This window comes from Centruroides vittatus, unplaced genomic scaffold (genome assembly GCF_030686945.1).
Source record: "Centruroides vittatus isolate TY-2023 unplaced genomic scaffold, ASM3068694v2 contig_89, whole genome shotgun sequence".
Classification (NCBI taxonomy): domain Eukaryota; kingdom Metazoa; phylum Arthropoda; class Arachnida; order Scorpiones; family Buthidae; genus Centruroides; species Centruroides vittatus.
Genome location: NW_027122580.1, coordinates 1,451,439 through 1,470,154, shown reverse-complemented (window position 1 = coordinate 1,470,154; position 18,716 = coordinate 1,451,439). Strand labels below are relative to the sequence as shown.

The 18,716-nt window shown below is 32.9% G+C and overlaps 1 protein-coding gene across 2 annotated transcripts in view; it reads left to right on the top strand.

Moving 5' to 3' along the window:
- LOC136983812 (vacuole membrane protein 1-like) overlaps window positions 1-17,827 on the top strand; it is a 69,451-nt gene extending 51,624 nt beyond the window's left edge. For both annotated transcript variants that reach the window (XM_067280676.1, XM_067280677.1), the window contains exons 10-12: window positions 4,141-4,319; window positions 14,200-14,302; window positions 15,811-17,827. In XM_067280676.1, coding sequence (XP_067136777.1) covers window positions 4,141-4,319; window positions 14,200-14,302; window positions 15,811-15,978 — 450 coding nt within the window. In that variant the 3' untranslated portion in view covers window positions 15,979-17,827. The remainder of the gene's footprint in view (window positions 1-4,140; window positions 4,320-14,199; window positions 14,303-15,810) is intronic.
- Window positions 17,828-18,716: the final 889 nt, after the last annotated feature.

The following is an 18,716-nucleotide window of genomic DNA, read 5'->3' as shown; positions in this document are numbered from 1 at the left end:
TTTTCATATGTTCTTACATAAAAGTTTTTGTCAGGTCTAGTTATTGTAATGTCTAAATAATTGAATTTTTTATTCATTTCCAATTCTATTTCAAATTTTATACAAGGGTTTAAATCATTAACAAATTTTAGAATCCACTTAAAATCAGTTTTAGTAATTTCATACATCAGAAATATATCATCTACATATATTGCCATAAAGATAGTGCTTCAAAAAGGAATAATCTTTTTATCAATTTCAAACATAACTTTTTCCATATAGTTGTTTCTTACGAGGTGTTTGTTAAAATAATTTTTGCTAAATTAGAAGTTTATTCTTCCATAATTTAACAATTAAGGAGAAAACATAGTGATCTTTTATTACAGTTCTGTTATACAAGAAAAAATATACATGTGTACTATTATGTGTATTTTTTCTTATATTGAGGAAATTGAAATAAAAGTTTACACTGCTGCTTTCATTTGATAAATGCTGTATCTTCAGCACCGACATCTTTTGTATAGTCTGCAACTAAAGGGGGGGGGTCTAAACTTGAAATGCATCTTGCAGAATGACTATTTCAAAAATTTGAGTTTTCCTTATAAATGAAATGCATTCCTGTATGATAAGTCCTTGAATTATCAATGTACTATATGATTTAGAAACATAAAACTTACAATCTTACAATGCAATAGAATAATATTTTAAAATCACTTAAAATCAGACTTTATAAATTGTGATCATATTGAAAAAAAATACACATTTTGTTTAATGTTCAGTTTTGTTTAGTTCTCAATATTATAGAGATTCTTTTATTGATAGTGCAGATTAATTTTAAAACTAATATTAATTGTTTATATGAATTATCATAAAATTCAACAGGGAGGAGATCACTGCAAAGTTCTAGGAGATTGAACTAAGTCCCAAATATAACATACAGCAATATCAGTTGTCATTTTTAAATTTTGAAACACTTCTGGATTTTAAAACTGCTGTATTAAATTATGCAGTATTATGAATTTGAGAGAGGAATTTATAATACTTTTATTAATCTGACATTGATAAAATATTTTTGAAATATTTTAACTCTCTCAAAATCTCTCACAATTACTATTTACACTCCCAGTTTGAGGGCAGTGTTAATGAACAGATGAAAATAAATTATAACAAAGTACAAAAAAAGATAAATAATTTTAATTTAAATGGTATTATTTATAATTTTTTATTTTAATAATTTTGATTGTATTGATAAAACAATTTCTGATTTTTTCCAGTTTATTAATATTTTATAAACTTTGGGAAATTTATTAAGGGAGAAATTTATGCTTTTGTACACAATTATACAGGATTTGTTAAAAATAAATAAATAATGGCTTGTTTCTTTTTTCAAAGCCATGTAGTATTATAGTTGTAGATTAATGACAGGATAAATTACTTTTATTTAATAAAGCATTTTATTTTTAATTTTAATAATTCAGTGATTATAAAAATTATATAACTGTTAATTAGAAGAAAAAAAACTAAAAGTTAAAAAATTTGACTTTAACAAAATAAAACAGTGTGTGTTCATAATGTGTCATACCGTAAAAGACATGAGGGTCAGGAAAAGTCATGGAATTCAAAACAAAAATTTGAGTAGGAATCCTTCATAGGAAACTTCTACATTTTTGTATTTTAAATGTACTCTTGCAACAAAAAGGATTAATGCCACAATTTACCACTTGATAATTCTAATTTCATTAATCTTCTCAGTGTAGAGTTACTAAGTCTATAGATATCTCCTTAGATATAAAGAATTTTAAAGTGTGAAGAGAAAATATTAAATGGTGATAAAAATATAATACTGGTGATAGCAAGTGATGATAAAATCTTAGTCCAATTGTTTTGACATTCAGTGTGAAAGTGAATCACAAATCACAATTTGGAAAAAAACAGCAAAATGTCAAGCTTCGTTCACATCCAGCAATTTAATGACATCACACAGCAAGTTTGGGAAGAAAATTAGGAAGTGATGTTGAGAACCGAAAGCAGTTTTGTGCAATGCCGCCCAGTGTTTCCAGATTGGGAGTTTTTATCGACTGACAAAAATTTTGGGGAATTTTTTGGGGTGACCTTTTTCACTTTGATCTTTTTTACAGTAGACTAAATCAAAAACTTTGACATGACAGAACCTGTGAAATACTGTTTAAACATTGTGATCAAATGTGTTGTTCAGAATTATTCATTAAAAAATTATTCCTATTGCTAGAAAGGGGAGAGCCAGATGTTCAGGTCTCCAATTTGAACAAAACTTGGCTAGCATCAAGCACTAAACACAAACAGATTGTCATGCAAATAATAAGACCCACTTCTCAAGCATTTCCAAAAATTGGTCCTTTGAAAATTTAGTGTTTAGCTTATAAGTCTTTGGAAGTTTCAAATCTTTAGATACTGAGTGAATAAGGTGCTAAGCACTGAGTTAGATGATGTAGGTTCAGATCTTCAGAGTTCTGGTTTAGTTAGTTAATTTTATGTGTAACTTTATTATTTTACCACATCGTTAGCATTATTATTATTAGTATTAAACTTTGTCACAGTTTTTAATCTCTCGTTTTATATCATTTCCTGTTTAGAGAAAACAAGCCTCTGTAGATTTAAGTCTTTTATGTCGTTAAATAAAACTTATTTCTTCACGTTTATTTTCACATATTTTATATGCTATGTCCTCACAAGCAAATAAGCTTCAGATGTTACTGCACATGGACGAAAAAGACAAGTGATATGAAAATAGGGCAGCAAGTCACAGCATTTTATTTTTTTTTTAATATTATGGACAATTTCCTTGTGTACTCATGCTTGTTACACTTTGAATGTCACAATACCACCATATTTAAAAATAAATATGAAGAGAATTTTATTTAATAACATAAGAGTTAAATTTACAGAGGCTTGTTTTCAGTAAACAGGAAATGACATCACAATTTTTAATCTCTTGTTTCATAAGCTTTAAATGTGAGGAATAATAACAGTAATAATAATGCAGTAAAATAATAGAATAGTAATGTTACACAAAAAAAAAATAAACTAAAATTTCGAAGGATCGAACCTATGTCGGCTAACTCTAGTGCTTAGCATCTTATTCACTTGGCCATTGCCACTCTTGTATATGAAACTTCCAAACACTTATAAGCCAAACACTAAATTTTTAGAGGCCCATTTTATGGAAATGCTTGAAAATTGGGTCCTATTATTTGGACAAGGAGCTGTTTGTATTTAAGGCTATGTGCTCACCAAGTTTCGTTCAAATTGGAGAGCTGAATGTTTGGCCCTCTTCTTGTAAATGACAATTTAACAAGTTACTTTTGCTTTCTAGATACCAAACTGATAAGGTTACCAGCACCTGCATTAATTAGTAAGTAAAACTGGTGCAATAAATAATTTGAAGTGGTGAAAAAATTTAAAACTGGCAAAATGGTAGCAATATTTTAAAATTTTCCAGAGCAACCCACGCATGTGCATGTGTATTGCTTACATTTCAAAATTGAAATGTAAGGAAATTTTTACAATAAAAAAATTTAAAATAAGCAGATATTTTTTCATTTTTATTGACCATTGCATTACACTGTGAAATTAAGAATGAGTTGATATCACCATCATTTAATATAGCTTAAATGCTCAAGAACTTTTACTTGAGTATAATTATGACAGGGATCTGGTCTTAAGAAAATCATATAAATTTATAATAGTCCCTGAACTTCTAAATTTTTAATGATATCTGAACAAACTAGACTTATTAGGACAATTCAAGAATGGTTATCGCATATTTCTGGAACAAAAAGGAAATATTACTTGAAAAATTTTAAATTATAGAGATTTATAAATTGTTCATTCTATTTCAGTTCTTTGTTATCTGTGTTAATGATAAAAATTTATTTTTCAATTTGCTGCTTTTGAAAATTTTAGTTCTAGTTTTTTGGTTTTTTGTGGTTATAAAACCTGAGCTCTTTTAATACATTGCAAAAAAAGTTCAAAAATCAATTGTTTATAACATATACTGTATAAAATTTTAAATCCTAAAAATTTAGGATTCAAAATTCTTGAAATCTTTCATTTATTGCTTATAATCAATTCTGCTAATTTTTGATACAGTTTAATTTAATTTATTTTATTCATTTCTCACAGATTCCTAATCCACTTTTTGACCTGGCAGGAATAACTTGTGGTCATTTTCTAGTTCCTTTCTGGACGTTTTTTGGTGCAACACTTATTGGCAAAGCAATTATAAAGATGCATATTCAAAAATTATTTGTTATCATCGCCTTTAATGAGCATCATGTTGGATATGTTCTGGAACTTATTAAGTAAGTAAATAAATTGAAAACATAAATAATGCTCTTTTGTTTCTTTTCAATAGAGTTTTCCATAGAAGTTACTACTTTTGGATATATTTAAAATCCATCTTTAGGTTCGTTCATTCTTTTAAAAAGATTTTTATATATTGAAACAATTATATAAATAATATAAATTTAAGTAAGATAAACAAAAATAAAAAAAAAAAAAAAGCTATAAAATGAAAATATCATGAATGGTATTTTGAATGCCCTTCCATTTCCTATACGAGCTTCCATGCATATTCTCAATGCATGGAAGCTCGTATAGGAAATATCGTATAGGTTCTGTTTTGACTTAATGAAGTCCTCAAACCTTGCTCATGCTTAATGTTTTACAAATTTCAGCAAATCTTGCATGGTTTGAATTTTTACTAGGATTACAATCATTAATCAATTCAAGTACACTTCATGTTTCTGTTGTGAGGCAAAGATTGCTAATGTTGTATGTATTTCTAAAGTCTAATGCCAACAATATGTTCTCTTGTGTGCATTGACAAAGATCTAGAAGCATGTCCTAACAACTTTAGAATAGCTTTTCTCAAAGCAATTCATAAAAGAATTAATATGAAACAGATTCCATTCTCAATGTTGATGGATATATTTCTGAGAATGTATTAACTCAAAATTATAAATGCATTTCAATTCATGAATGTTCTTATTATTATAAACCTCAAATAATCATAATGTTTGCTTTTATATCATTTATATAAATGTTCTGACATTTGAAGAAACTTTAGAAAACTCACCTTTGAAACAAAGAAAGAACCTAAAGATGGCTGTTAAATATAATCAAAAATATTAATTGTTTTGAAAAAAGCTACTGGAAATAAATATGAATATTCTTTGTGTCATATTATCATATATGTACATTTTAAATTGTCTCATCAGAATTACTTATATAAATATGTGAATGCCAAACCAAGTTTGTTACATTGTTACATTTCCATAATTTATAATTACTAATTTATTAATATTGATAAAGCTATTTTATATTTTAACATCAAAAACTGTTAATGATGGATTGCAATAGTCATTTTTTAATTTTAGTGCAAGATATTAATAATATAAATATAGCAAGTTCAATATTGCAATCATTGAAGTTATTAGATGTTTGAGAGTTTTAGCTTCATATTTATTTTTCTGTAGAATGTAAATTTTTGTGTAACAGTTCTAGATAATTATTTACTTATGATAAATAAGTTTGATGATGTTTATGCACATTCTGTAACTCAGTTAACTTGATAAACTGAATAGTAAAATATTCATATTTTTTTGTTTAATTAAATAGCTAATAATATTAGTAGAACTAGGTATCTGAAGTATAAAGTATGAGGGTAATCTTAAAACTAAGGTCTCCTATTTTTTAGAAATACAGTCAAACCTGTTTTTATGCGGTCTTTTTTTGTGCGATTTTTTAATGCAAATTTTTAATTTGTGCAGTTTTTTTTGTGCGATTTTTTTATTTGTGTGGTATAGTTGGCGACTAGTCTCGTGTGATTCGTCATGTCTCACGTTGACTTATTATAGCTAAATAAACTTATTATAGCATAAATGAACTTATTATAGTAATATTATTGCATAAATATGCGAAAAATGAAATAATTTATTTTTTAAGTCAAAAAAACACCACCTGGACAAAAATATGTAAAACAGACGATAGACGAGATGATGCAGTCAAGTGCTGACATCTGTTGTCAATAAATTCTATTTCGTACGGTTTTGAGTTATTTTCTATGTGAGACTTTTTTTATGAGGTCCCTGTTGACCGCATAAAAAAAATATTTTTTTAATTGTGTTGCGAAAACTATTTTTTATAGCCACTCGTAAAGTTTCGTGCGTTTTTTTTTTTTTAATGCGTTTTTTTTATGCGGTCCCTATCCACCGCATAAAAACAGGTTTGACTGTACAAAGAAATGTTTATTTTTAATAATTTTTACATCATTTTAAAGCTTGAACATTTATCTATTTTTCTACATAATTGTCATTTTGGTCAATGCATTTCTGTAGGCGCTGTGGCAGTTTTTGTATGCCCGTGTCATACCAGCTTGCCGCCGTGTCATCTTAAATCGATTGAAATTCGTTGCCAATTGATGGAAGTTATGGCGAGTTGTGCAAGGATGTCAAAAACATCCGCAAGCGGTGTGGGGAGTTTGCAGCTGGTCGTACTGAAATTCACGACAAAGAAAGAAACAGGAAACCGTGAATTTCCGACAAGACAGTCGTGAAAGTTGAGCAAACCATGCATGATAATCGGTGGATCACTCTGGATGATCTCTGCATTTTGGTTCTTGGGGTTTCCTGAAGCAACATTCGTAAGATTTTAATGGAAAAGTTGCAATATCGGAAGGTGTGAGCAAGATGGATCCCGCGACATGCGATATGACATGGGCATACAAAAACTGCCACTGTGTCTACAAAAATGCATTGACCGAAATGGCGATTATGTATAAATGTTAAAGCTTTAAAATGATATAAAATTATTGAAAATAAATGTTTCTTTGTATTTCTAAAAAAAAATAGGAGACCTTACTTTTAGGATTACCCTTGTATTATGCAGAACCACAGTGTACTAAATTTTCTTATTTCTACACTAAATAATTTAATGTAGTTTATAAAAATAGCAAAAATGTAATAAGTCAAAATTGATAAATTCCAATAGTTTTTTGTTAAGTTTGGTTTGAATTTCATGAAAAGTTGAGAAATACTATAATAAAATATAACCATTTTGTATTACAGTAAAAATTTGATTATCTGTCACTCTTTTAAATGTGAAGTGCTAAATTCAGTTTTGGGAAATACAGTAGAATTACTGTATTTTTTGATTTCTTGCTAGTATGCTAGTTAAGGTACTATATTGCATATAAATGCAGTAGAGCATCGATTATCCGACTTATCGGTTAACCGACCGCGTTCTAGTCGGCAAATTCAAATGTCCGCTAGTGATGTGGTGCTACAATATTTGGTTATGTCTTGGCTACTTTAATATTATTTTTGTTAAATTTTTGCGTGTTTTAGCTGGCAGCACTGGCTTGACCATGAAAGGGAGGCTAGTATTTAAACCAGGCCTAATACACTATATCAGGGATGGCAAACTTGTGGCACGTAAGAGAAATCATCTGGCACGTATTGTATCACATGATTTCTGTCTTTTTCAATCATCCTTTCTATTTATCACCTGATCATCTTTTTTTCAATCAGATTTTTTACATTTATTGGAATTAAAGCGTATTCGTTTAATTTCTTTAAATATCGTTATTCGAAGTCTAAGACATTAGCACGCATTAACATCTTTGAAGCTAAGTATGCTTATAATATGGCACGCAGACTCAAAAAAGTTCGCCATCCCTGCACTATACTAATAATGTATTTTTTCATACTTTTCGGTTATCCGACTTTTCAGTTATCCGACCAACCCGTCCCCAATTAAGTCGGATAATCGATGCTCTACTGTATTGCATTGTACAGCAAATAAACAGTTAGTTGATTGTACAGTACTGTACATATAGCATTGCGTATTAATTGTGGATTGTAAATTAATAAATTCTTCCTACCACTACAAAAAAAAATCATTTGTCTACTCTTATGTCATGGCTTCAGTCCTGACCCGACAGATAGTTTCTACTGTATTTGTACAGTACACTAAACAATGAAATACTACATTTTAGACATACACTCATTATTGCCATAAAAATTAGCATACCAAGGAGTTGTCAGAATCAAGCAAAATTGTACAGTACATGTGTGAGAGTAACAATGATATTAGTGATTACAGAATGAAAGGATCATTTATTGCAGGAAAAATTACAAATGAAAGGAGATTCTAGTGCCCTGTTGGGCAAACTCTAGCAAGAACAGATGACATGATACGGATGGGCATGAAAGCATACAAGTGCCTTATGGTATCGTGTGGCATCTCTGACCACAATTGCTGCAAGTGGTCCTATAGTTTGGCCAAACTCCTAGGCTGTCCGACTTGGCATCCCAGGTGATCCCAGACATGTTTGATAAGTGACAAATCAGGGGACCTTGGCAGATCAGGAAAATGTGGCAATATGATGGAGGCAGTCCTGTGACATCCTTGCTATAAGTGGTCTTGTTGGAAAATGGCTCTTGGGAGCCATGCATGAGAGGCAACACATGTGGCTGCAGGATATCACTAACATATTGCTGGGCTGTTATGGTTTCTTGGATCACTACTAGAGGTGACCAGTTATCATATGTGATGGCACTCCAGACCATCACACCAACTATGTGGTAGTGTGCCATTCCAAAGTATAGGAAGGATTGAGGCAGATTCACCACAGGGCCTCCAGACACAAACACAGCTTCGTCAGTGCTCAAACTGAATGTGGATTTGTCACTAGATGACCTGGTTCCACTCCATTGTGGTCTAATCCTGCCAGGAGCGACACCACTCCAAATGTTGGAGACAATGGGTGGCTACCTATTGATGGCAACACACACAATGGCCATTGCAATACAAAATTTTCCTCACCCAGGCACTTCAAGATAGTACAGACAGACTGTCCATATCATTGCCCACCATCCGAACACAGTTTCCTGTCTGGATGGCGGACAATGATATGGTCAGCTGTGTGTGCGCTTGTCGGAGGACCAGGCGGTCCTGTTGGCTAGTGGTCTGCCAAAGGTGTCCTGATCATGGGCACAGTGTGTGTAAGCTCCTTCTCTTATTCACTTGTCCCAACACCACCTCATAGTGTTGTCAGAATGGCCTAGGGGGCAGGCTATTTGGCAAGATGACCATGTGGCTTCTTTCAACCTGATGATCCTCTCCCCTCTCAGCTCACAGCTCAGTTAGTTGTTTATATGGTCTTCAATTGCAACATAAAGGCATATCTGGTAATACAGCATCCCTCTACAACAGGTAAACACCTGTTGTAGAGGGATGCTGTATTACCAGACATGTCTTTGTGTTACAATACTTTGTGTTATACATTGTGCACTTTTTTCATAAGCCAAGAGAGATGCAGTTTAATGCCTTCTGCTGGCATTATACAATGAGCCATCATGCTATGACTAATCATTTTCATATCTGCATGCCAAGTTTTGCAGTAACACAATAACAACTTCTTGATGCACTAATTTTTATGGCAATGAGTGTAATAAAAGACACTAAAAAACAAGAGAGAGAAATATTATTAATGTTAAAGAATGGCAAAGTTTTGATTACTTGCTATCAACCAAAGAAACAAGAATACCATGCCAAATATTCAAAATTAGATAGTTCGTATTAACCTAGATTTTTTTCATCCATTTTACAAAATGTTGAGTTTTCAAATAATAAATTATTTGTTCCAAACTTCTTCAGTAAAGCATTCATGCAGTGTTGTTTCATATTGATGAGACAGATGTATTATGGATGATCTGAAGATGGCCATACCTATGATGATTATTATTTGGTGATTATACATTTACACAATGTTTTGATTGCATAAATTGCATTTGCATTTATGCAACAAATGCAATTTCTCTCTCTGGGCCATACAAAGGGGAAAACAGTGAAAAAATGATGTGTGGTTGCCATGATTACAGCCTAGTAAAAATGGAATAGCAGTTATCTCCCAATTTTTTTTTATAAAAGATTTCACTTTCAGTATAGTACTTGCCTAGTTATTTCAATTTTTTAATTTCTAAACCTCCCTGGGTACAGTTTTCAGTTTTATGCTCTATTATTAAAATATTACCTTCCGGGCATCCACTATATAATTTTCAAACCTATTTCAAAACTATCTGTATTTTTGTTATTCACCCCCTAGTGCACGTTACAGGCATTTTGTGACAATAATAAATTCCTATTACAAATACAGGTATACCTCGCCTTACGTCGGTAATTGGTTCCAGGAGAGGCGACGATGGCGTCGAATTTACTTGTCACTAAGCTAAACCACAAATTACCATTCCCAGTTCTGTATTTCATTTATATATGCAGTTTTAATAATATATGGTCAATAAGAATCTATTTTAAGCTTACAAACAAATAAATTTTAGTTTTTAATATAGTACAGAAAAAAGTAATCTAAATTTACGAATACATGTACATGCATACAGTACATACTTGTAAATGTACATGTTTACAATTTAGTGATGTTTACAGTACATTGTACTGTACTGACTCTTTATTTGTGAATGTGGTTTCTCTAAGACATGTTAAAATAAGATGATTTTTTAAGGTTAAATAACAAATAGTTATTAAAATTATTTTGCGATAGTAGAAAATAAACTAATTTATGTTAAATTTACCAATATCGAGTGGCACCGACAACGACGTAAAATGGTAGATATTGGAACTACCGTGGAAAATGCCAATAATGACCACTTAAAGACCACTAAATAAGACGATAACACATATTTTCATGTTTCGTTCTCTAGGATTTACTAAGATTATATTAACATTTACTGTAAATGTACATATTTTAATTTATGTGCTTTTAACGCTTTTCTAGTGATATTACGATTTCAATATTCGTGGCGGACGGATGTAAAGTCGAATAAAATGACTTAAACTGGATTTTTATTTTTCCATATACTTTTTTGACAAACGACGTATAAGCGAGAACGACATAACTCGAAGTATACCTGTATACTGAATTATTTATATTGTTATTGGCCAAATAAATAATAATAATTTATATTGTTAATGTAAATGTTTGAAATATGGCACACGATAGGGGCACCTCTAGTGCCCGTTTTAGGCATAACGTTACACGGACAGACAGACACGCATTCAACGGGTTATATATATAAGACGACGATTGAGCCTTGTGAAGGCTTAATGTGTAGTGTAGTATCTCTACTTATTTTGCCTGTACATTTGATTTTTTGTTCATTCAAATATTAGTTGGTGCCTTAGTTTTAATTTAACCAGCCACATACTGTGGTTAGGATAATTCCTTTTCTAAAATAGTTTTTTCAAACACCATTCAGACATTTTTCATTATTAGACTCTTTTTTACTCACTTCTGAGATTTTAAGTTGCTTTTTTCAGATTTTAGGCCTTCCTTACAAAAAATTTTTATTATTTCACTCAGAGCATTATAAAATCACTAAAATTTAGCCTGTAATGTATTTATTAGTCTGAATATTTTTGCTTCTCTTCTGTTAATTTATTACCATACAAAGCTGCATTTTTTTCAGTTTTAATATTTTTGGACTTGATGGATTTCTGCAGTAAGTCTATGATTTACAAGGTGTGGTTCCAAAGTTTGGGAATAGATTCCTGAACAAAAATGGCCCTATTTAACATTGTCCAAAAATGCACTGGTACCAGGTATCTGGCACTAATAGGCATCACAAGCTGCACACACAGGATATAATATAATATTGCACAACAGTATGGCATATATATACAGTAGAACCTCAATTATCTGGACTAATTGGGGATGAAAGTAGTCCGGATAAGGAAAAATCTGGATAATCAGGAAAAAAATAATAATTGACAGTAAAGACATGTACTACAGTACATACAGTATGAATAATTTTTATTTGTCTAGATTTACATATAGCTTCAATATTAAATTATTTTTTATTAAGAAATTCAATTATCGATTTTTGTTTAAAGCTAGCTGTTCTTTGTGAAGCTGATAATCACGAATACTTTTAAGACATATAAGTTATAAGTTGTCCCGAGTTACACTCTTCTTGGCTCTCAAACCACTTCGTGGCGACATCTAAACACTGGGCAAGGTACATTTTGCCAGGCCCTCTGGTGGTGCAAGAAAACAGATTTTATAAAAGAAAAAGCAGTTGAAACTGTCAAATTTTTATTCATAAAAATGCAGACTATTTATTGTTTTATGACAAGTAAAATTTTTTTGTCGGGTTCACGGTTTTTAAGTACCGTAATGCATAAACCTGCGAGGCGTGAGGCCCCTCGGACCGTGACGCCGTGGGCGGTGGCCCACGTCGCCCTGGGCCATAGATATAATGTAATTTGAATATAAATTATTTATAAATATGTATGTTATATTTTTATTACGATGCAAAATGTATTAAAAAGTTTACGACCACTGTGCCGGGTGAGACGTTGTTAGAACAAAAAAAGTTATGCATTCCATCACGCACATAAACAGTGTCGCAATTCGCCAAGTGCAAATCAGCAAATTTGTAAAATTTTTGTTTATTTTGAACAATCCGGATAATCGAAAATCCGGATAACTGAGGTTCTACTGTATATACAGGGTGTCCCATAAATTTGTAAATAGTTTAAAAATTCATAAATGTTGAAAGAATTGGTATATTTGAATGCAGTTTGCATAAAAGTTATTCTCACAAAAAGGGATTTTTTGGGTAGAGAAAAAGAAAATAGTTCAAATTTTTGTCGATAGAGGGTGCCGAACACAAGAAAATCATGGAAAAATTATGTTTATTTGCATGCAGGCAAATGTTTATACTTACACACATATCACAGCACTTGTTCTATGTAAGCATGTAGGTTCTCCTTTGCCCATATTCTACAGTTATGGGTATTGACTGTTCCATGCAATGAAAAACGAGCCTCGTCAGTCCACAAGATATCGAGCAGCCATTGTGGATCTTCCTCGATATTCGACAAAACCCAATTTGCCAAGTCCACTCGCTTAGCTGTGTCATTTGGTAAGAGCTGGTGCAGTGGTTGCAACTTATGTGGGTACAATCATAACACACCACGAAGGATGCGGAATACCGACATCTTTGATATTCCAGTTATTCGTGCTAATTCTCGTGCGCTACTTACCGCACTCGTCGACCGTTTTCTCGGAGTCTCCATTTGCCAAGCCGCGTCGGAGGTACGGACCTTCGATAAACGCAGTTCACCACTGCGTGGGCGATTACTCAAATTTCTCGTTTCTTCGAAACGTCGTAATAGGGAAACCAATGCGGCAGGAGTAATTGGACCCGAACCGTTCTTCGTTCTCTTCTGCGTCTTAAACTTTCGTAAAGTTTCGGCCGGCAATTCGTGGCAGAGATAAAACAACTTCACCGGTAGTGCTTTATCCACCAACGTCGACATCATAATGAAAAACGTACGTCGGCGCCAGTAACGGGAAAATTCAGAAATAAGCTGTTCGTTGTACACTCCGCATTTTGTAAGACTGAAATTTGTACAATTCCATGATTTTTCTTGCATTCGGTGCCCTCTATTGACAAAAATTTGAACTATTTTTTCTCTACCCAAAAAAATCCCCCTTTGTGAGAATAATTTTTACACAAACTGCATTCAGATATACCAATTCTTTCAACTTTTACGAATTTTTAAACTATTTACAAATTTATGGGACACCTGTATATCAAGCAGAGTAGCAATAGATGTTTGAAGTGTCCTTCATGGGTTTTGATGCAAATTGTCACATGTTGCACTCTTTTGAGTGTTCCTGCCTGTATATGAACAGATAGCATCCAAACATTGCTCCAACATCCATTGGAAACTGGTTCAGTGTACATGACACTTTTTAGATGTCTGCACAAGTAAAAATCAAGAGGATTGAGATCTGACAACCGAGCAGGCCTTTCTCAACTAATCTATCGGCGATAAACGGGAAGACAGAAGTGGGCCTATTGCTGCACCAGTGCATTTCTAGAGATATATTGATAGGACCATTTTTGTTCCTTGTCTGCCAGAAATCTGCCCGAAGTTTGTCTCCATAGTTTAGAACCACTCTGTAAAGAAATGATTGTGGGCCCACAATTAATCATAAATGTGTGTGTTCAAATATATTACTTACTTCAGATTTATAGGTTGGATTAGTATATAAGATATATTTAGCTAATTCATTTTTTTAAATTTTGTATTGTAAGAATTTTAAAATTTCAAATTGTTTGTAAAATATTAACTGACAGTCTTGCATTACAGACACATTCCTTATGTAGGTGGATATCTTAAAGTACCATTTGAAGAATTTCTGGCAAAGCAAAAGGCCAATTTGCATCGTAAAATAGGAAGTCCCGTACATCAAGTTAGTAAATTTTTTGTCAAATTAAATTATTTTACAAACTCGGAATAAAATTATCGTACGGATATTTAACACTTTCCGGTCTAAGAACGAGTCTTGCTCGTCGATCCGGTTCTCCCGTAAAAGACGAAGGACGAAGTCTTCGCATGTTCGTTTTTACATGTTATTCCGCGGAGCCGGACGGCTTAGACTTATTTTTCAGTCAATGTACGACATCGATTGGTTTATAAATGTGCGAGTCTTGTAATATTGTTAAAAAAATCTTTAGCCTCAAATCTATTTTTTAAAGAAAACACGAATTAGTTTAGCATGTATCTGAAATTATTGCTAAATGCTTGTATTTTTAAAATGCACATCAAACTTCATGCAAATCAAGTACATTTGTTAATATTTTTTCGACGTCATAAAAATGTTGAAAAATGTTAAATAATTTGAATAGTTAGTTAATAATGTCTGTAAGAAAAAAAGGAACGAATCTGTTCACTTAAATAAATTCTGTTCCTGTAATGCCAACTTTGAAGCTGTGTTCGTATAACCCATTTTGAAATAGTGTGTTGTAAAGTAAAACCAATTGGCTTCGTTCTACAATATGTTTAAAGATAAGAATACGACATAAGTAAGTCGACGGATGACAAAAGTCGTTTCAAAAATATATTAATACGGTAGCACGAAATAGTCATTGTGTTTTGATTTTTCAAATATTTTTTGAAACTATTTCTGTTTGTGTGTCATAACTGTTTCAGAAACCCTGTGCATTTGAAAACTGTGTTCTTTCTGGGTGTCCTACCAGAAATACACAAGACAGTCCAAGTTGGAAGGTTTGAAGAAATGATCCAAAACTTCAGTAACGGAAATTGCAATCTACAGTGTTGTGGTGATAGGTTATCGAGGGTTGGATATAGTGCCCTTCGTCAATCTGGATGTTTCTAACAAACACCCTGCCTTTGAGATTGAGTGAATTTGGAGTCTCGGTTGAAAAATGGCAAAACACTTCCTTCCACACAAATAGACGGGTTGCAACGATTGCACCGGAAAATCAAAAATTAGTCCTCTGCTAAAGTCCGACTTTTGGATTTACGGTAGTGGACTATTTCGGGTCCTCTCGAACCCGAAAGACTTGCCCGAAGTCCTTCGGGTCGTCGTGGCCAAATTCTGGAGTCCGAGGAATCTCGTTGCACCGAGACAACCGTATTGGCCCACACTTTAAATGTAAACAACCTTTCTATGGAATTTGGGTGTTGAGAGAACTAGTCATCTCTGTCTATATCTTTATTTCTTAGAATCTGGAATATTTGAATTGTCTACACACATCATCATATAGTGTTTCTGACTTATTTCACCTTTTGTCTTATATAAATTTGTTTCCCCACATTCTAGAATAATTATAATTGTAATGTTTGTTCCAGAATTCAACAAGTAGAAATTTATTTAATGGACATTATTGGATAAGCATTAGAATGAATAATGTAAGATTTCTTTGTTATACTAATGTAAATTTTTTCTTTTAACAGGAAAGTAGCTGGCTTTCTTGGACATTCGAGAAAGTCGTTTTGGCGATGATACTATATTTCGTCTTATCTATCGTGAATTCTATGGCTCAGAGCTACCACAAGAAACTGTACAGGCACCGAAGAAACTCCGGTAACGTTTGGACCGAACAAAAATTGGCCGTCGACTAGAGTCCGTGGCCGGCGGCTCCCGAACGGACCGTCTCTCTCCCCGTACGACAGAAAAGGAACGTCGCCAAAACCGAAGTTCGTGCAACAAACTCGAACGAGAGAAACGTGACTTCGTCGCCCCGTCGTATTTATTAGCCTATGCATTAAGCCGGCAAAACGATTATCGAGAAGTCTGTTTTTACCCAAATTAAAATAACCGTCGAACGGACGGTCGCCCCAAAATTCGTTTGCGTAGCCGACGACGGCATCGTTTATTTTAAATATTCGGTCGAACGGAACGGGGCAGACTTTGTTACCAAACTTCGGCAATCCAAAGTTAACTTTTTCTATGTTGCAAAATACCATTCCACATGCCAAACAGCACTAGATGTAATATATTTTAACTTCTTTAATTACATTAATAAAATAATTGCGTTTCCTTTTCGACCGTACCACGCCGTCGCAACCTCAGATATTGCATTCCTCCACCCGATCGTTCCACCGGTCGCAATTATTTGCACGTATGCAGTCTCGGAGGCCCGACGCGACGCAAATAATTTTGCTCCGATTCGACGGCCGCCGATGGAAATTTTATATCCGTATACAATTTAAGTAGTATCGAACGTTGATTTACAGTATTACCGTAATAAAACCGTATTTATTCCTTTGATAAAAATTTTGTTTTTCATTATATTTTGGTTTTTCCCATTTTATGTTGTGTACTTCTATATGTTCTGGGAATAATTTCAAACAAAAGATTTAGTTGTTCTTTTTTCATCCGATTATTAAAATTGTGTTATATACATATACAGATATAAGCTTCAAATTATACGTACGTATTTATATTTAAAATAGGAATAAAGTTTGAAATTTTGTACATTCCCAAGTCACGTTAATTTTCAGGGAAATACTCGTCGTATTATATATATATAATTTCTCTCTGTATGCGGTACATGGTATATATATTATTTTAAATATTTATCCTCGTAATAAAATTGGTACTTAATTTTATTTTAAAAAATTTTCTTTATTTTTATGGAAAAATAAAGAAAATTTTGAGTGCCAAGTAGTGTTGCGAAAACAATTTCGATAGCATACATTTGCCACCGTAGCATAGTCGCCTATTGTTTGGCATACGTGTACATAAAACAAATTTCTGTATTTTTAGTGTTGCTCGAAACGACCGAGACTTCGATCTGCCTTGTCGTCCATTGCTTTCTTACTCTATAAATAAGATCGGAAAAAGTGCATGCAAACTGCGTGCGTCGTCTACTTTTAGAAAACCTGCTCAATTTTTTATAGTTTGCAAAATGGGAATTCTGTGCTGGATCGAAAGAGTTTCTTGTTTTTATACCGGGGGTGACGGAATTTCGACCCGGATTTCGAAACCGACCGGAACAGACGCCGTGGCACGTACGTTCGTTTACCGCCACGTGATCCGGTCGCCGGCATCGACGCATTTAAAATATTCCGTAAAGCCGAATTGCCAGACATTTGCTCGAAAAGTAACGATTCATCATTCCAGCCATTTTTTTTTGTTTTTGGTTATTGATTTGTCACTTTTAACAAAAACAATTAACCAGACTTTGTGATCTGATAGAGTGACTCATACATATGTATAATAAATAAGTTAGGTTTATTTTTGCGCAGAAATTTTTTTGTAAATAAAATGATTTCGACTGGAATTCGGAGACGGTTTTAATTAAGATTCCAAAGTATAACGAATGCACCGTAAATGTTTAAATGGAATAAAAATGTAATTTGGTCGGTTTTGAATTTTAAAAGTCATTATGTCTCATTTCCATTGTAATAGTTACTACTTTTCATTACTTTTTTCCTATAATATTGAAATAAAAAACACAAGAATCGATTTTAAAGAACTTTTTATTCACGAAATAGCATATTATTATACAGGCTGTCGTACGTCGGCATGCAGTATTTACAAAGCGGAAACGCGGTCGACCCAATCCGGCCTCCGTTCCGCGCGTGCGTACGAAGCTTCCGGATTCGCTCACGTGACGAAAAATCCAATTCGATACGAAATCCTCAACGACGAGAAAAGTTACTCGTGGACAAAAAGTGTTATAATATTTTTTAACTTTTTTAATACTAGTTTTTGCAGATCGGCACGTCGCCATCCGTAACACTTAGTGTCGATTATCGACGGAATGTCTGACGCTAAAAATTCGAACGAGAAAATTTATCACTCTATACGGAAGGATCAGAAACACCACAGATTTTATTACCGTAGAAATTTTTTAAATACTCTTTGTAAACAAACGACGACAAATAACGTCGGAAACGAGAACAATTGCCCGCCGTCGGCACGGCCTATAAAAATTCGGGACGGTCGTTAGATTAACAGAAAGAAACTAACCAAAGCCGGTAATGAAAGTACGTGAAATAAAAACCAGCTTCTCGTACAATCCCCGGGAAGGATAAATTGACACGCTAAAAACCTTTTTTATATCCCAGTACGAATAGCTTTAGATAAAAACTGACGTTTTCGACCAAAAACTCGGTCTTCGTCAGTCATTAGTTTCCAATTTTTAAATAATTTGGAATTTAAAATAATTTTAAACGCGTTGTTCAAATTCCACTTTCGAATTTTATACCGGTCAATAGCCCGACGAAGACAGAGCTTTTGGTCGAAAACATCGGGTTTTATCTAAAGCTATTCGTACTGGGATATAAAAAAGGTTTTAAGTGTGTTGTATGTGAAATAATTTTGAATTATGTTTTGTTAAAATGGCAAAATC